This window comes from Carassius auratus, chromosome 7 (assembly GCF_003368295.1).
Source record: "Carassius auratus strain Wakin chromosome 7, ASM336829v1, whole genome shotgun sequence".
In the NCBI taxonomy this organism is placed as follows: domain Eukaryota; kingdom Metazoa; phylum Chordata; class Actinopteri; order Cypriniformes; family Cyprinidae; genus Carassius; species Carassius auratus.
In genome coordinates, this window is record NC_039249.1 from 12,180,213 (window position 1) to 12,200,224 (window position 20,012).

Below are 20,012 nucleotides of genomic sequence, written 5' to 3' on the forward strand. Positions count from 1 at the left end.
AAATCAACCATTTTGACTAAATTTTTTCTTTTTTTTAGTGCTCCAGGCTCACATATAGTGTTTTTGTAGAACTATATAATTTAAATCTATGGTATAAAATGTGCATATATTTTATCTTTTAATCCTAAAATAGTTTAAGATTTCTAGAATCCTTCTGGTAAGGTCTAACCATAGTTAGCTGTATTAAAATCATTAACCAAAATTGTGAAACTTGATATAGGAATTGACGGGGTTTATCAATGTAAACCCAATAACTGTGCACATCTGGGTGCCTCTCCGGCTGGCTGGATTCCGGTCTGTGAGACCCGTCTCTTTCTAAAGCACAGATTGACTGTTTGGAGGTGACCGAAGATGCTCAAGCCGGTCAGCAGGTTGATTTGACTTGAATTGCAGTCAGTGTCTCAAACAGTATCTGAGTGTCAGATTAGACGTTATCATTTGAGAAAGTTGTGCTAATGCACCTGTGAACTTTTGCTTTTATTTAGAGTTACTTTACTAGTGTGACAGTGATGTCTTGGTTTGATATGGAGCCTTTTTAATTACTTGGGGATTGTATTTTTATTTTAGTTTTTCTTCCAATTGATATGCTTTTACTTGTTTTTCCTAGAACTGGTACTTACCCTTTTCCCTTGATACCCTTTAACTAGTCTGAAGTAATGCACCGTATGTGTGTAGTTTACCACTAATGCTGTCTGGAGTATGAAAACTGTGTTTTGTTTTGTTTTCTAATGGCACAGTTTGATTTATCAAACAGCACTGCTATTTATTCAGTTATTCAAAGAAACTAAAACAAGGATATTGTACAGATCCTCTGTGCCTTGTTGTGGGCCCTGATTGCAGTGTACCGGTTAAATGTTTTTCACCCTGGATATTAAAAAGCTACACAACACAACACATTACTTTTTCCTCTGGTGTGTGAATGGAACAACTCTGATTATTTCCAAAGCTTGGTGTGGAAGTTGTTTAGATATCATTGGTTGGTAAGTTGTGTCTGTGTAGAGTCAGAAAAGGATCTTAATTTTAGTTTTTGTTTGTGAGCTTAGGGGGAGCCTTGTGAGGCAATATGCAGTTTGGCTCTTCAGATTTTCTTGCAAATAAAAAGAATTGCCACCTTTGAATGGAAACCTGCCTTTTTTGTTCTTTAAGACATTAAATACTACTTTCTAATAGTTTTAGAAGTTTAAAAAGCAGTAAAAGCTTTCTTGAATCTAATTGGTCAGCATTCTCAGAAAACATGTTCAGCTGAAACTAGCATAAAAAAAGAAAGGAAACATTACAGAGCACAACAGGAATGCCCTCTTCTGTCCACTTATCGCTATGACTAACGGAACATTTATTCATTTAGAAAACACTATTAGTAAACATAATTCACAAAATGTTAATGAATAAATATATAACTTATTTATTTAATTGGATTCATTTATTGGATGTTACAGCAGCCCCCAAAAGTATTTTATACACAAGAAATAATAAAATCATTAAAATACTTAATAATACACTTTATGCATCACAAATTGTATATCCCAAATTCAAAACAAGTAACATTTATTTAAAAGAAGTATAGCAAAGACATACTTTTGACACACCTGACATAGCCCAAAATTAAGCTTGTTAGGTTTTAATATATAAAGATATATATATATATATATATATATTTTTTTTTTTTATAAAAGTTTTGCACTTTCTGATTAGCAAACATTAAGGAAAATGTTAATTTGTTACTGTGACAGGAACCGACTTCATAGATCCATGAAAACAGTTAAAAAATAATCAAAAAAGTGGCTCTACCAATGCCAGATTTTTTGATATTTTACATCTAATGCAATAAAACTGACATTTTAATGTCTGACGTCGGTGTTTAAGTACTTCTTATGGTTACTATACTGACAGTATACTGTGTACTGGTGATTTTAATAAAAGACAGATTTATTAATATAATCACTCCTGGTTCTCTGTGAGGTGATCTGTAAAACAGCTTTCAATCTATTCATAAGCAATATTTATAGTAAAAGTGAACAATATTTTTTTTATTGTTTAAAGAATTAATAGTGAGACTAAGTTTGATATAGTCCAAAAATATAAAGAGACTCAAATCTACAGGAAAAAGCCATCTGTATTTTAATAAACAATGACAGAATGCAACAATTAGATTTCTTAAGACTAACAACTGTACATATTGCTTTTGACACAAGTCAACATTACAACTTGAGCTTGCTAACAGAAATCTCTTTTTGTTTCTTCTTCTTCTTTGCTGACTGGTCCTTTGAGCCCTTGATTTGGCTCTTGACTCGGTCTTGTAACTGGGAGAAGAAGGCTTGAGAGGAACGCAGGGCCTTATCCATGCCATCATTCTGTCAGGATGTACAGGAGGAAGAAAGTTATACACCTAAACAAAACCACAGTGACTTAATTAGATTCTTTAATGCTGCACTTGACTTAGTTACTGACCGTGAGTATTTTGGCTTTTCCTCCTTTAGTAAGTTTCTTGAGAGTCTGTTCAACCTCCGCTTTACTCTTCTTCGTCTTGTCTCCTCCTCCTCCTTTCATCACCTCTTTGACTTTCTGTCTCTTCTCCCGCTCTTGAATCTTCAGACGCTTCAGTTTCTTCTTCTTGCGTCTCTCTCGTTTCTTATCTGTAGTGGTTTTCTCCGTGTCTCCGAGTATGTCTCCTGCCTTATTCTTCTCCTGAGATAAGGGGAAAAAAAAATGCATCGACATCTCATGAAGATCCTGAGATCTCACTTGTGTAAATGTTTCACTCAGCAAGTTCTTTCCTGAACACTTCAGAGTGAGGTTTCCTGATAAACTTGATGTGAGCCGGCCACACAAACCTTAATCTCCTCTGGAGCCAGAAGTGTGGCGTCACTGGCGTTGACTGGAGCCACTTCCTCCATAGTTATAGAAGGCAAGTTGGAAACCACTTTCACTTCAGGAATATGCTAAACAGAGAAAGAACAGGAATCCATTTCACGTGTTTAGGCCAATATATCTCAATGTTTGCAGATTTTTATATCAGCTCTTTCAATGAACAGCTAAATTGAAAGTTTTTTGAACATTTCTATAGGCACAGAGCTGGAAATCAGTTTTGTTTGTTTTTACATCACACATGCAGGAATACACTACAGCTGGCTCAAAACACAAGGACAATTTTACTCACTGGTTTTGGCGTGAAGTGGAAGTTTGATAGCGCATCCAGTTTAAGGAAGAGTGTGTCCATGAGTTTCTGGATTTCTACATGCGCTGGGTTCTCTTCCTCTTCCTTCTTTTCCTGAAGCCCACAAAAACACAATATAATAGAATACATTAGTTAAAAGGTCCGTTTTTTTCTTCTAAAGAAATTCATACTACTTCCACAAAGATGTATTCATTTGATCAAAAGTGTCAGTCAGGGAAACCATTTATAATGCACAAAAAGGTTTCTAATTCAAATAAATGCATCAAAATCCAAACTTTTGAATGGTTACGTATGCAACTCACATTTTTATATACATTGAACACAATTGTCGACTTCATTCAAATTATAACCAAATAATAAAATGTTTTTATAAGTGTTCTTAAGAATGAGCAGGAGGTGAAATGTGAGGACTCACCTGTGTCTGTTTGATATACTCCTGCTCATAAACCTCAGCCAGACTCAGTTTGCTCTTCTCGTGGTCCAGAGTGAGTCTCTTCTTATATTCAAACACTTCCTCTTTAGGCTTCTCCTTCCTCACCACATCATCCCACACCTGAAGCACAACCATAAAGCCACGAGAAAGTGAAGTACACTGGGTCAGATTTATGAAACAAGCGGACAATCATTCAAAAAAACATTCCGAAGTAACCTCTGGTATTCAATCCAATGGACAATTTGCATAAAATCTGGATTAAGAAATGATTTAGATCCACTTAACTTGACGGCATCAAACTAGAACATGAACATTAAACACAGACCATGAGGTTTAAACCAACCTGATCTTTGATTCTCTGTTTGATGATATCCTCAAGCTGTAAGGTAGTTTCTTCTGTGATGGCTGGAGCTGTGGAGGAGAGAAACAAAGTAATGAACAAACCTACATGTGGCATTAAGTCTTCTGCTGTGACGATCAGCATGAAGCTCTCACCTATCCTAGAGGCCTGGTCAAACGCTATATCCTCTTCCAGCATGCTGTTCTCTGGTCGAGTCTGAGCGCTCACCTCTCCTGTCAGCTGCCACGGCTTCTCGGACAACGCAGCGGTCTCCAGTTCTTCAATCTTTTGTGCCATCTGTTTAAATTCATATCAAAGCAGGCTTAGTATTGTCAGCTGAAACTTAAAAAACAATGTTAACTGAAATAAAGCTGAAATGAAGCACACATAACACATGAAAAACTAAATGTTGAAGCACTAGTGACAAGTGACTAACTGGACTGAAATAATAAATTAAAGACGCAGATTCTGATTAAATACTTTTTTCAGTTAAAGACACCAAGTAGAAAGACAAACCTTTTCCTGTCTCTTTTCAAAGGATGACTTGGACTCAGGTTTAGGCACGTTTTTGGCTTTTCCACCTAGAATATCTTCCACATCCTCTCCCTCACTGTCATCATCATTATCATCATCATCATCAGGGAGGTCAAAGGTCACCTTGCGTGAAGCATTTCTTGCTGTGTCATCTCTAAATCAAGATGAGAAATGCATTAGATCTCTGAAAGAAAATGTTGTAGCATTGTATTCTGTTAAAACACAGGTATCCTCATGACTTACTCATCCATATCAAAATCCTCCTCATTCATATCATCTTCATCCTCCTCTTCCTCTTCCTCCAGCTCATTGTCATCATCATCTTCTCCCTCATAATCATCATTAGATTCTGGATCCATCTTGTCAGGCTCTGCATCTACTGAAGCAAAGAAATCTTTGTATTTCATATCTCTGGAGCTTTTCTTCTGTAAAACAAATGACATTGAGTTTCATGAGATGAGAATACATTTTTGATTTCTAAACTTCTGTGTTACACAATCCTGTTACATGCATCTATATTAGTACACATATACACATAGTTTTACACCCTGGTGTCCATAAAGCTCATGCAACAAATGAAAATATCTGCAAAAACAAATAAATAAAGGCACCTTTTTCTGTTTTGTGAGTGCTACAGGTTTATCAAAGCTGAGTTCCTCGTCATCATCAGATGGCAAATTCTGAAAGTAGTCGATGTCCCCCTCTGCACTCTCGTTTCCTTCTCTTCGATCCATGTCATCCAAAAAAGCTTCCATTTCTGATAGTTTAAAAAACCTGTCATCTACTTCGGATGGAGTTCTATGAGATCTTGACTTTGATAATTTGGCAGCAGATTGTTTGTGTTTGTTTTTTTCCTCAAATTTATCTACATCAAAGTCCAAATCTGAGTCTTCACCAGAGAAGTCATCATCCTCGTTGCTTGCAGATGGTTTCAACCTCTGTTTAAATTCCTCCTCTTTGTTCTTATCATCCTCATCTTCCTCTGCACTCTCTTCTCCTAAACTATTAGCAATTTCTCTATTATCAACATCTTCCTCCTCCTCCTCCTCCTCTTCTTCTTCTTCCTCATCCTCCTCCTCTGTATCTTTAAAAAATGTTATAGTGTCATCTATGACCGCTTGTTCAACTGCCTGCTCAAAATGTGTCAGTAATGCATCGTTCTGAAGCTCCAGCTCCTGCCAGATCTGCTCCTCGTCAAAGTTTTCGATAACCAGCTGCTCCAGTGGGCTTCCTTTGCAGTCTGCAGGCTCGTGGGCTTTATGCAGATCATAAAGAGTCTTGGTAAGTGATTTGAAGTCTCTTGCCAGAGCATCCTGGACACTGAATAAAGGTCAAAAACATAAAAAGAGAAACGTTACCATTTTTAAACACAATTATTTGTAATATTATGACAATTTGCATATATTTATCATTCATTATATTTAGTTAGGTTTTACTTAGAGTCTATAGATAAAACATTCAAAGAAATCAACATGAGAGAAATGTATATCATATATATTACATTAGTAACCACCACAGCGTTAGACTTAGGCACATGCGTGGCCCGATACGCGTTCCAGCTCGTATAACAACGGTATAACAACAGAAATTAGCAATCCATTCAGCAAAACAGTTTAATCATTTAACGTGTATCAAACCTGAGAAATAGCTCGGGGTGTGCTGTGTCGCTGTTTAGTAACTGTAAGCAGCTCTCCAGCATGCTGCCATCACCGCTCGCCATCTCTGCGCTCATGTGGGTCTCTCTGTGCTGCGTAACGCCACGCTTTGTAAATACAACCCCCGGAAACAAAATGCGCTGTTGTTGCGTTCCACATAGAAGGTTCCATAAACGCGGAGTTTCTTAATATAGCGAGTTAGTGGTTTTTGGTCTAACGTGATTCTTTTTTTTTTTTACTTTAAATATTATGATTTTTTTATATGGGTAAATTATGCGTCTATTGCCATAACTGAACACGTGGTTCGTGGTGTTTAAATAAAGTTTTGTTTCTTTCAGATGACCGCAAAGATGGCTTCCTCTTTACTGAAGGTTGCAGGTAAACTGTAGTAAATTTATATTGTTTTAGTGTCTCTATTTTTCCTTTAAATGTTAGCAACATTTGGAGCTGCTTTATTTTAACTGGACACGTTACACTCGTCTCTGTCTTACTGTTTGACGGCTGTTGTTAATAAAATCCACCTATATATTAATTTAGTTCTATATTTAATGAATCCACACTGCTGCAGTCTCATCTCTCCTGTAGTTACAGGTCTCTCGAGGTGTGCGTGGCACTCTTTACCCTCAGTGAGGGCAGTGTCTCTGACTGTACCGGTGGGTCAAGGTGTCCCTCAGTCATTGTGGAAGTTAGGCAGACTGAATCATGTGGCCATCGCAGTGCCAGACCTGGAGAAAGCCACAGCGCTGTACCGTGATGTGCTGGGGGCTCGAGTGAGCTCCACTGTGCCTCTCCCTGAGCACGGGGTGTACACTGTGTTTGTGGAACTGGGGAACACCAAATTAGAACTTCTGCACCCTCTTGGAGAGAAAAGTCCTATTGCAGGATTCCTGCAGAAGAACAAAGCTGGAGGGATGCATCATATCTGTATCGAGGTAAATACAAAATTAGGTTTGATCAGTGCTACGTAGTTCTAGACCTTTTTAACAGAAGACCCCCAAGATAATATTCAAAGCCCTCCTATATTGGCTAAGATGTTTAGTATTTCTGCGCTGCCTTTTTAAATCTTTTCATTATTATTATTATTAATTAAACGACATTTGATGATTCTGATAAACATTTTTTTTATTGAAAATTAAATACTAGGATACAGTAAGAAATATTATTTTATTTGTTAATTGTTGCTTTTTGAATATTCCAATTTACAAATACTGTTAAATGGGATAATAATAATACTAATACTCAAGAAAAATAATGAAAATTCTTAAATTAGATTTCTTGTGAGTCAATCTTATTGCAAGTGCACTTATTGCAAGTGTCTTCACACTAAATATTGAACTTGTTTCACAGTTAAGTGTCAGTATCCATAATTTATGTGTTGCTTCAATTGCAGGTGGATGATATCAATGCTGCAATAGTTGATTTGAAGGAAAAGAAAATCCGACTGCTCTCCCCAGAGCCACGGATAGGAGCTCATGGCAAACCTGTGATGTTCCTCCACCCTAAAGACTGTGATGGGGTTCTTGTGGAGATAGAACAAGCCTAGCTTTCACACATCAGATTGTTATCTAGTAAATAGAGACACTTTGATTAGGCTGTTCATTTTTGACACTTAAGCTATCGTGATCACTGCAAGAACACTTGTTCCATCAATTTTCAATCTGTTACGGTGTGCTTTATATTCTTGGCCTTTGGCTTTTTTTTCTGAAGGAAAAGGTTTTCTTTAGTGACCTAATAAATGATTAAGTTAGTTTGATAATTTGACCCTAAACAAACTCACACATTAAAAATGTGTATAAAGTTCGTAAATCTTGTTCAATTCTATTCTTTTCGTATTATTATTTGTGGGGTACACTAGATATTTTTCTTTTTTTTAAATGATGATTACACCAACAGAAGCCAAGATAAGCTCAATTAAATGCATGTTTTAAATGCTATGATAAAATGTTAGATACATTTTGCTATGTTTATGAATGTGAATTGAAATCCACTCAAGCCTCTCATCTGGCTCTCAGTGGAACAGACAGATTGAAGCTTTCTTTTTTTTTTTTGGCTGACAACCATTAGTCAACCCTCCGCCCAGTAGATATTTAGTTTTTGTTCTTACTCCTTAAATTTTTTTTTATTTTTTTATTTTTTTTAGAGTGAGAGAGCGATAACTAGAGGAGTGAGATTTGGAGCTGATGTTGGGCTTTCTCACTGTTGGTCTCCAAGGTCTTGTTTGAATTTTCCTGCTTCAGCACCGTTGGAATAGAGGGGTCTTTTCTGCCGTTTTAAGCTGTTTTTGACATTTCAATTTATTTGGCAGTCTAAAAAGGAACAGAAATCTTTCCAGAGAAATTCACACACTGCCTGTAAAAAAAAAAAGCCTTTTGAATGACTTCCCATTTTGCCCATGCTACATTTTGGCTTTTATGCACAGGAGTCAAAATAAATTATTAATAAAGATATATTACATGTTGCTCTGAATCAAATGAGAAGAAAATAAGCACTACAGAAATCTGATGCTAGATTAAATGTTTTCAGGGGAAGGATATCTCCAAGGGGCGAGTCGCACATCCTAATGATATTCTTCTGTATGAGCTTGTATTTGCTTGTCTTTTTGTAGAAATCATAGTGTGAAAGCATCTGCCTGGATTAATCGTGAAACAAGACTAGCTGCATGGTAATTGTTTTCAGTATCCCAAAGGCATCTCATCCTAATTTCACGTATTTAAACCACATGTCCAGTTTTATCTGGGACACTGGAAGCTGTTTATTGCCTTAACCTTGAGAAACGACATCTTCATGTTGTCTGGACCAGAACACCATCTGCAAGAGAAGGGAATTGAGTATCACATACTTTCTGTTCTAATGTAGTATTGATTTTATTCTCATATTATTTTTTATTGTCCTATGACATCAGCTAATGTGTTCTCATTTGCATGTACGACCTAACATGTAACAACTAGCATGTACACCCAACGGCACCAGGAAGGAAAGATTATACGTTTCCTGGAAACGGCGAAAATCTCTCTTATGTAAAATGTGGAGAATCTGATCGTACAGTGAGATGATGCTTAATTTGAGCGAAATCATCCTTCAAAACAAGACCAGAAAGAACTGGATTTGTGTAAATGACATCACGAGGGTAGTGGATTGGTAAACATTTGTATGGATACTAATTACTAATGACAACTAATAATTATTGATGACATATTAAACATCAATGACCGTTGTTAGTATGAAAGCTAAAGAATAACGCTTAGATCCGCACGCGTTCAATGCTTAACTTTGTTAGTTTGGTGATCAAGACTTGATTGAAAGTAAATTTAAATGATAGCATCATTTTAAGGTCATTTCCTCACACAATGAAAGCTACTCTCTCTCTCTCTCTCTCTCTCTCTCTCTCTCTCTCTCTCTCTCTCTCTCTCTCTCTCTCTCTCTCTCTCTGTGTCTCGGGTGGGGTTTGTGTTTGTGGCGATTGAGCGCCGCGCTGCAGTGGAGCGCCCCCTGCTGTTCTTCAGGCTTCTGTTCTCCTCAGTCTCCGGGATGCGGTGTCGGTGTCGGTGCGGTTCCCACTCTCTATACCGCTGAAAACACAGGACTTCTATACGTGAACATCACAACATCAAAGGTTATGCAGGTAGGCTGGTTTACAGTGTTATGGTTTGCCCTCTCTGAATGTTTAGTGTCGCGTGTTGATGCGGAATGAAGTGATGCGCTCGTGAAGGATACAGCAGGATTTAATTCTCTCAGTGCAACATCAAACCCGCTACTGCGAGCACGTAAATGATGATAGTCCTCCTCCTCGACCGTCTTTCAACTACTAAAATCGTTTTTACAGTCAAAGAGATTGTGCAATTATGCAAATTGAAGGGTTTTCGGTTTGTTCCTTTCATTTTTGTGTGCAACTCCTTTTCTTTTGAGAGCTTCTTTGGTGTGCCTGTTTTCACTTTCTAATTAAGAACCACGGCTGGAAATGTCCTGACGAAAACGTGGAAAGTCCTCAGAAAAGTTGGTGAAAATATGTCGCATTGTAAAATAGTCCCAGTTATATTTTACTTTATCACGTTAAATCTCCAGAAATTCAAATATCTATCTATCTATCTATCTATCTATCTATCTATCTATCTATCTATCTATCTATCTATCTATCTATCTATTTGGGTAGTTGACATGAAATATATATATATCTTTAAATGTCTTTAAAGCTATATTTTATATTTTTAAATGAATGAAACTTGTTATTATAATTTTAATATATTTTTAAATAATGCATATTAAGATGCTAGTCTATATTCAATATTTAAAAGTGAGTTTGACTGGTTAAAAGCTTAACAGAACAGGGTCATGCAAGATTTACAATTTACTTCATACTCCCCTTTATGCTAATTCAAATTTACAATCTTCATGTTCATAGAAATGTCAGCTTATATGGGTAGTCGAGAGATATATCATTGTTATTCAGATTTTGTTTTGTTTACAATTACAAGCGGATCTGCTTGGTCGGTAGCCAGTGAAGTCTGATTAATAAATCTGTTTGTACAGGGAATTTTGCATTCTATCCTGGCATAAATCTTTTAGCGACTGACACATAAAATCATGATTAGATGCTGAGATTCTAATTGTGGAATATCAACATAATTATGTCCTAGTCCTCCGGTTCTGGCTGATTTGTAGAGCATATCATGATCATGCTAAATCAAGCATCTAATTCAAGCCTCAAGCTGGAAATCAAGCATCATGCTTCTGCTCTAAAAAGATGAGCTGCTTTTTGTCCTGAGAACAATAGCTGGTCCACTCCCATGAACCGATCAATGAAACCACAAGGACTAGAAAAATATTGTGCATGCTTATTCTAAAAATACGTGGAGTGGCTAAACTAAGACTAAGAACAAAATAAACACATCTTCTAGGAATAAAAGAACGCTCATGCTATGAGTCTGCTCGTCTTTGTGCGTATAGCGCAAAGTAGTTAATATGAAATCTCAACCATAATATAGAGAGGTAGAGAGACAGTTTAGGAGTGGTAGGGAGGAGAGAGAGTCAGACTGAGTGTGAAGGAGAGACTGTGAGTGCTCATAAAGGCTCATAAAGGTGCATAATTCCCGAGTGTGATCCCAGTTGGTGGTTCCGTCTCCACAACAGTCTCCTGCCGTGCTCTTGTCCAGGCAACCTGCTCCCACACACACACACACACACTCGCTGCCCCACCCCTCTTTTCATATCCCTTATAGTTACGCTTCTGTGCTGAAGGACAAACACTGTTTGCAAGAGCATGCTGAGATGATATTTATGCACCAGTAGGACATTTATAAATTGATCTCTTGCGTGAATTGGGTAGAAACATAGATGGAAAGAAAAGCCTGTGTGATGTTACTCACTTTTAGCAAACGAAATATTTAGTGGATTATCACAAAAATATACTGAAATGTATGATTTTGAACTGTTTTGAAGGATAAATACAGTTGTGCAGTAGTGGTGAGATGTAGAGGGTGTGGGCAGGCTTTTTTTATGGTGTTACTAATGTGGATGTGTAAGCAGTTTTGGCCCAAAGCTGCTGTCTGGTTTAGCTCTCGGTCTGATATATATGATCCTGTTGCCTTTGTGCGTGTGCACGTGTGTGTTTATGTTTGTGTGATAACCTCTGGCAATATGCCAGGGAAGAGAAAGACAATGGTCAGAAAAGCATGCTCTATTTAAAATCTACTGCTCACTAAATATATACAGAAATGCTGATGTGCAGTAAGCAGTCAACAGCCCAGAAAAGTGCAGAAAGGATACTTGACTTCCAGTCCCATTCAAAAGTTTGGGGTCAGTGAGATTGAAAAAAAAAAGTTTTTTAAAAGAATCTCTTATTGCTCACCAAGGGTGCATTCATTTGAAATACAGAAAAAAAAACTGCTATCGTGAAACATTATTATAATTAAAACATGCATTTTGATCAGTTTAATGCAATCTTGCTAAATGAAGTAATTTCTTAACATTTTCTTAAAAAGTAAATAATTAATATCATAGAAATTTGATTGCCAACTGATTAAAATATGGCTTTTTGTTCAACTTTAAAAAATACTCTGCGGGACTTACAAAATATAAAAAATCTTGCCTGTGCTTTAATGCACAACTTGGTGCACACTGATGTCCCAAGAGGATCACACATTAAAGATGGGTAACGGGGGTGTGACAGCGGCTCTGACTTCAGAATGATGTAAATACCATTTAGAAAAAACATGATTTCAAATAGAGTTTCGCTCACATGTACACTAGTGTTAACGATCTTAATGTTATTGAGGATATGCGGTATCTCAAGCAGAATTTGTAGTTCTTAGTACTATACTTCATGAATCAGAAGCTGTGTTTTCATGGTTTTGTCAGATATTGAGTTCTTTGAGCTCTTGATAAATATGAAAATGTATCGCGATACATGACATTCAGAAATAAACACGATTTGCATTAGAATCTCCCTAAAAGTCACTGCTTGTGAAGTGCCTCTCATCCTGGTATTTAAATATTTTCGTTGTTCTTTTTAGTTTTTCTTTTCATATACTTGAGCATGAATATGTTCACACTAAAAGGCAGAAATGCCATCTTCTATCGGCTCTTAGACCACACAGTGCAGTGAAATGAAACAGAGGTGCCTTATTGGACACAGGTCCTATAATTCATTGCTTATGTGTCTTTCGATCAGACTGGAGAGTGATTCATATTGATAGCATAACTCAGTGACTCTGACTAGATGTGAATGAGTTGTCTGCTCTCTTGATGTTTACTTCTGAAATAATCGAGTAGCCAAGAATGGTGACTTTTTAGATATTTTAAAAGCACATTCAAGCATCTGGTACTCGCAATAAATGAAAGCGGCTTTTTTAGCATACTATCAGCCCAGTATGATGTGAGACGAGCTTTTGTGTTTGTGTCTTTTGCTTCCCTTATCATCTTTCCTTTTCGCACATAAATGGACATTTGCATTATTTTTGGGAAGCCGTCCACATTGAGATTGAATTCTTTTATCCATTTAGTGCTTTCATCCTCTTGTTTTTCATTTAAAAAGAGAATATTGTGAACTCAAGTGCGACGTGAGAAAGGTCTGTTGCCATTTTTTTTACTCGTTGGCTAAAGTTTATCTGACTCAAGATTATGAAACAGTGTTGTTCTTGATCTTTTCGTTCACTATTGAGTCTGTGTGTTCTTTGAAGAGCTAATTATTTTATGCCTCTGGCTATGTGTATCCTGCCCTCTTATCTGATGTAATATCTGTCATATGGCTCTAAATAAGTAAGTATGTCGTGCACAGACTTCTGTACTAGCTTTTTGGACTATGTGAGAAGTTGTTTTTTTTGTACTGGTGACTCACAGCTTGGTGAATCACTAGCTGTATAATACTCAATTGAATTTGGGCATTTTCCTCACACCTGCTAAGTTTTCCCTGCATCTCTATATTTGATGAGTAGCAAGGCCGTTCCTGTTAAGATTCAGTCAAGTCAGTTTTATTTGTTTAGTGCAGTGTCTTAGAGGCTTTTTCAGTCCAAGGACCCCTGAGTATGACTTTGCTGCAAATTTTTTTATTTATTTATTTATTTCATATGGACATAGCAATAACATTGGACAAACCAGATGCATTGTTTAAAGTGTAATGGCACATGTGCTAATTTTCAACACCTGTCCATAGGGACTTTTACAACAGAAAAAAACACAATTGTTAAACCTAATGTTTAACAGAAATTTATACAAGAGTATACAAGTATAAGAGTTTTGTGTCTTAAAATTGTCACTATATGAAAGTTTCCCAAATGCATTTTAATGTTCTTACTGTGAACAATTCAATAATTTTAAAATAAAGAAAGAAAATGATTTCTTTTGAAATCAAAGTCATAACTTAATCTTCTAGTGAATCAACTTCTATCTGGTAATGTATGCCAGACTTCTCCAATTATTTAGTCTGCATAAACTGCTTTTTAAAGTCGACTGCAAGCTCAAATTTTATATTTTTATATATTTTATATTTTAAGGGTACATGTGTGATAAGCAGTTATCATTTTTACAGTATCTGTATTGCAGGTGTACAGATGAACAAAGTCGCATTTGTGCACGTTACATATTTACATACACGTTTTTTTTAAAAAGCGTTTAACAGAACATTAGGTTCGTAAATATATCTTTGGTTAATGTTAATCTAATATTGCATTTTTGCATATTTTTATTAATTCATTAATTAATTTAGCTATTGTGTCTTAAAATAGCTTTGAGAGGAACCAGAGATCGCGAATAGCAGTACTCCGCAAACATGTTTATTCAAATGTCAATTTCTGATAATATTAAAATTCTGATAATATAAAAACCCCACAACTTTCTTGTAGTATTTTCTGAGCCCTGACCCTTCTGTGTAATTTGGTACAATCACTTTCAGTCACCTGTGTCTCTCCAGTCTTTTGGTGTGTGTTAGTGTGTATCAGGCAGCTGTGTTGAAAATGCAGAATGACTCGTGTACAGTACCACAACCAGAAGAGCTCAGTCTGCCTTTCTACTGCTTTTTGTGTATCTGTCAATGTCTTGATCAACAGAAATGGGAATAAACAAATCATTCTTTTTGAGCTGGGATAAGATATAACAGAGAATGGCATGTGCAGTGTTGTGAGTGTCTTGTGCTGTTGACCTGTTCTCTGTTGAGGGATGAGGGCCTGTTATTATTTGTGATGGGTCATTTGGGCTTGTGCTTAGCTGCCTGTGTTTACTGCAGTCTGAAGGTCATGGAGGCTGGTCCCTGCTGGGGCCAACGGCACCTTAAATCTCTGCAGTGTCTGTTTTCAGCTATTCATATACCGAGGGCTGACTCATCGACAGAATAAATGCGTGTAGCTGTAGAGTCAGATCGAAGATTTATAGTTATGTAAGCTTAACTTCCCTCCTACATTTAGAGTAGCACCAACAGATCGTCCTTGGAGTCTTTTCCAGCTTGAGGAGAGGCAAAGTCTTGCCTGTAAAACACAACGGGTGAAAGTATATAGAAAGTATATACAGGTATAGCTCTGTGAAAGGGTGATACATCTTTTTGTCCTTCTGCTGCTGCACAGTTAGCCTCGCACTATTTCAGATCCATGTACATTAGCATTTAAATGAGCTAACTTGATTTTACCCCGTTCAGGCTCCATTGTCTCCATTTGAATGAGTCCACACTCAGAGGACTGAAAGGAATGAGATCAGACGATCCATTCACTCTTGCTCTCAGCAGTCTTTAATAACGTGGAGGATTCACTAACTAATGGGACCACAGGTGAAGAGCGAACAAACCTCCCTGTTCCAATGACTGTTTTCATCCAGAAGTACCGGGAAAGACCACAATCAGGTCCTATTATCATTCTCTAAATGTGGATTGATGTTTCTGGAAAGGCCTTTGGTTTTGGAACGAAGTTTGTTTTTAGCACATAAACACCACCAAAAAGTTATTACCTATGGCAAACTCTTGATTGTGTTTGCATTAGACTATACAGTTAATGATTTCAGTGTTTATCTCTCTGATATTTCATTTTCATTCATTTTCTCTCATCATTGTTAGTTTAAGTTCTAGTTTCAGTTTCTCCAGTTTCGTCAGTTTCTTCAAGTTAATATTCAAGCTGGTATCATTTAAAGTTGTCTAATAGTGTTCGATTTCACAGCACAGTGTCAAAAAGATGTTTAAACGCTGACGGGTTGGGTCAGATTAACTGAATTAACTGAAATTAATTAGGGAGTATTTTTATTTTATTTTAGTTTGTTTTTAAGTAATGAAAGTGTTTAAAGGGGGGTGAAATGCTCGTTTTCACTCAATATCCTGTTAATCTTGAGTACCTATAGAGTAGTACTGCATCCTTCATAACTCCAAAAAGTCTTTAGTTTTATTATATTCATAAGAGAAAGATAGTCTGTACCGATTTTTCCCGGAAAAACACGACCGGCTGGAGGCGTGACGTGTGGGCGGAGCTAAAGAATCACAAGCGAGACTAGGCTTTTGCGTTGAGAGCGTTTGGAAGCTGTGATACCGTGAGGACAAAACCAACCAAAACAAACCATGGCTAACAGTCAGATTCAGCGTATATTTATTATCCAGAATCAGATCCAGAGGCTGAAATTTAACAAGAGCAGCATCAGCAACGACGTCTCTATGTGGTATGTTCTGAAACTGTATATATTTGCTTAGCGGTTTTGGAAAATGACTAAGTTCCACTTTGTTGTCTTTTTTTTTTTTTTTTTTTTTTAAGCTGTACATGTGGAAAGTGCAGTTTGATGACAACATCGCATGTTGTTTACTTGATGTGCTTACGCGCCGATAGCTAAGTTAACAACACAGAGATATTTGAAGCAGTTTTACTCACCGCCTGCGGTTCCAACACGCGATCGTGACCCTTTTTCGTTGGGACTGCATTATCCTTAAGAAATAAACGATGTTCAAATCCGGCGTCAAACTGGGCCTTGTTTGTAAAACAAGCATCTTCGAAATGCAGGGAACAAACACAAACACTTGCACAACTCCGTTGATGCTCTGTAAAAATAAACTCCATCCACTGGTCCCTTAATGCTGTTTTTTTTTTTTTTTTTGGTAATCTGTGCAGGGTTGTCTTGCCCTGGCAACCAAAAACACACTTCTTTTGTGACTTTTCGCGACGCTCTCACTCTGATCAGTGAATGCCTGTTGTGCTCTCAGTGCTCTGCTATACGGGAGCGCGCGCTCTTCCGGTAGAAGTGCCCTTAGGACTCATATAAGGAAATTCCGCTCCATCTAACGTCACACAGAGCCATACTCGAAAAAAACTTTCCGAAACTTGTTACAAACCGGAAGGAGTATTTTTGGAACAGAAATACTCCTTCAAACGTACAACTTAATTTTTGAAACTTTGTCCATGTTTAGCATGGGAATCCAACTCTTTAACAGTGTAAAAAACTCAGTATTCATGAAACAGCATTTTACCCCCCTTTAATAATTTAGATTAATTTAAAATGATGGTTAAAAATATATTAATTTTTTTTAATTTGACAAAAATAGATTAATATAGTTTACTACTATATATTATTTAGTTTATTGAGGCACAACTTTTGTTGAGGAACAGTGGTAAAATAAAATAAAAATGCTACTTATTGAGCTGGTTTATGAGGAAGAACTACATTTTCCTCCATTCTGTTTGGCAGAACAATAATTATAAAATAGATAAAGCATGAATTACAAATTAAATCATTTTTGATTAAAGCACATCATTTGCTCTTTATTTCTACATCCTGCGCTGGCACTAAAACAGCTTCCTTCTTTGTCAGGTTGTGAAATATATATATGAGAATGAGAAAAAGATATAAACTTTTTAAAGTTTTTATTCTGACTTATTCCTTATACTTAAGTCATCTGAATTGTGTATTTTTGGACTTGTTAGCAGGAACTTTCTAGTAAGACCTGAATATATATATATATATATACACAGTCCAAAGTTTTTAAATGGTAAGATTTTTTATGTTTTTTAAAGAATCCTCTTCTGCTCACCAAGCCTGCATTTATTTGATCCAAAATACAGAAAAAGCAGTAATAATGTGAAATATTTTTGCTGATTTTTTTAGCATCATTACTCCAGTCACATGATCCTTCAGAAATCAATCAGATATTCGGATTTGCTGCTCAAAAAACATTTATTATTAGGTTGAAAACAGCTGAGTAGATTTTTTTTTCACGTTTCTTTGATGGATAGAAAGCTTTTTTTGTTAAAATTTTAAATGACTTTATCGTCATTTCTGATAAATTTAAAATAACCTAATTGCTAAATAAATATATTAATTTAATTCTAAATTAAGAATGAATGTATACTGACTCCAAGCTTTTGAATGGTATATGTATAATGTAAACAATTTTGGATTGTTTGGACTGAAATTTTTTTTTTTTCAGATAAATGCTGATCTCTAGATCTTTCTACTGGATCTTTCATACTGGTCAAAATATTTTGACTTGTAGTGTATGTAGTCTATGTATAACACTCATATCTCACATCTTGTTTTGGATAAGAATAAAACATCAGATCCGACAATATCTTGTCTTTTTTCATTTAAATCTAGCTTTATTTGCATTGGCCCATGGAAACCTCTATCAACACACTTGACTTGGCCAAAAAAATCACAGGGGACGAATTTACATTTCATTAAAAAGTGTTTACGTATTCTACACTCATGGCACACACACATTAAGATAAGGTTAGATGTCTGCCTCCATTGCGAGTCCCTATTAAGCACTTCACCGAATCAACTACTCTCTTCTTCTCCTCCTGCCTGGCTCTTTGGCCCGCATCACTCACCACAGAGCAAGCTTGTTCTTGATAAACCTGCTGGAAAAGCCAACGAGGAAGAAGTTGGAGTGAAGCGATCTTTATATAGATGGAGCAAAATACTTCATCGCTCCGTCTATAGCGCATTGTTAACGGATGTTTACACGGTCAATACAGAAGACAAACCAGTGGGCCACTGGATGCTCACGGTCCCTGGGTGGTGGTCCTGATTTTTAAAAAAATATTATGTCGGCCCACCGGGAAAATACCCAGTATGCCCGATTATAGATAGATAGAATACAAAAAGATCTGTGAAAGGGATTTTGTGCCTCTTTGGGATGCACAATAAAGTGTCGTTCACTTGTAGAATGCAAGCTTCTAGAGGGCACACAAGTCTCTGAAGTAATGAATTTAGGTAAAGGGGTGCAGAGCCAGTGGTGGTTTTGTAGGCAATAAGTTATGGTTGATGTGCTTAAATGGATGGTTAAATTTAGTTTTAGTGAAGGTTTGATGGAACCCCAACTTCTGTCTTGACAAGGTTGAGCCGAAGGTAATGATCCTTCAACCAGAAAAATGTCTGTCAGACAAGCTGAGATGCGAGCAGCTACCGTCGGATCAACAGGGTGGAAGGAGAGGTAGAGTTGAGTGTCATCAGTATAGCAGTGGTATGAAAAGCCATGTTTCTGAATGAAAGAACCTAGTGGAGCCATGCAGGTTATTGTTCACATGCCAGGTTGTGATTGTTGGTGAATGTGGGCTGATACAGCTCATTTGATTGTACTATTTTCCAATCAGTTTGCTTTGTGTTGAAGGCTAGATTTTAAAATACAAACTCCCAATTCCTCCAGGTAAAGAAAAAGCAACATCGACAGCTACTCTGAAGCAGTTATCTTGTCAGAAGTTTTAATGCGTGTTAGGTGTTAAGGTCTCTAGATAGTCTGCAGGTGTTGTGTTTTTCTGTCTGCTGTTTTTCCCTCACTGTGCTTCAGTTATATCATTATTAGCACTTAAGCTTTCAGTGTATTCAGTACTAGGCCTGATCATTAGCTAGCCTATTTCTCTGAGAGATCGCATTCTATTAGCATTTAGATGAGGCGGTGATTTCTGACTGCCTCAACATACTACTGAGCACATTCAGCTGCTGCCAACACTACAGTCATTTAGACCTGCGAAAGTGAGTTTACATCTGTGGTATGAAGACTTAAAATATATTTATTGTAGTACTAGGTTTTTCAGTCATTAATATAAAGAACTGTATGTAGCATTAAACACACATCACATTTTATTTCCGAGTTATGCATTAATCATTGTGAAATTCTTTCAAAGAAGTCATGCATCTAAAAAAAGCTTTAGACATTCATGATTGATATTACTATTACAGTCTCTAGTATTGCATGAAGTCTATTTTTTCACTGTACATACATTTTTACAGTTTTTGCAACTTAAATTAGTTTTTGTATTTGTCAGTTTATGTTAAAGGGATACAATAGTTCACCCCAAAATTAAATTTATTTTATCATTTATTCACCCTCGTGTCACTCAAAACTTGTATGGCTTTTTGCATCACTAGAACATTAAACGTATACACATTGTTCATATGGAATTCAATGGTGAACAAAAACAT

General features: G+C 36.6%; 3 protein-coding genes across 9 annotated transcripts in view; 2 read left to right on the top strand and 1 right to left on the bottom strand.

Annotated features, from left to right (window-relative positions):
• Positions 1-2,093: 2,093 nt before the first annotated feature.
• mphosph10 (M-phase phosphoprotein 10 (U3 small nucleolar ribonucleoprotein)) lies at positions 2,094-6,269 on the bottom strand. Its single transcript, XM_026267348.1, has 11 exons — positions 6,120-6,269; positions 5,094-5,802; positions 4,726-4,907; positions 4,465-4,636; positions 4,104-4,245; positions 3,952-4,019; positions 3,591-3,728; positions 3,158-3,268; positions 2,832-2,939; positions 2,449-2,685; positions 2,094-2,351 (listed from the first exon to the last, which is right to left on the bottom strand). Exons 1-11 carry the CDS (start codon positions 6,212-6,214, stop codon positions 2,199-2,201), a joined length of 2,115 nt encoding a protein of 704 aa, XP_026123133.1. The 5' UTR covers positions 6,215-6,269; the 3' UTR covers positions 2,094-2,198.
• Positions 6,270-6,284: 15 nt separating this feature from the next.
• mcee (methylmalonyl CoA epimerase) lies at positions 6,285-8,408 on the top strand. 2 transcript variants are annotated; one of them, XM_026267349.1, is made up of 4 exons: positions 6,285-6,334; positions 6,476-6,515; positions 6,723-7,069; positions 7,528-8,408. In XM_026267349.1, exons 2-4 carry the CDS (start codon positions 6,476-6,478, stop codon positions 7,678-7,680), a joined length of 540 nt encoding a protein of 179 aa, XP_026123134.1. In that variant the 5' UTR covers positions 6,285-6,334; the 3' UTR covers positions 7,681-8,408. The 2 variants fall into 2 exon arrangements, with proteins under 2 accessions (XP_026123134.1, XP_026123136.1); XM_026267351.1 differs by having other exon boundaries at positions 6,317-6,334; positions 6,729-7,069.
• Positions 8,409-9,613: 1,205 nt separating this feature from the next.
• apba2b (amyloid beta (A4) precursor protein-binding, family A, member 2b) overlaps positions 9,614-20,012 on the top strand; it is an 81,956-nt gene continuing 71,557 nt past the window's right edge. For all 6 annotated transcript variants that reach the window (XM_026267352.1, XM_026267356.1, XM_026267357.1 and 3 more), the window contains exon 1: positions 9,614-9,759. The gene's annotated coding sequence lies outside the window, so the exon portion shown is untranslated. The remainder of the gene's footprint in view (positions 9,760-20,012) is intronic.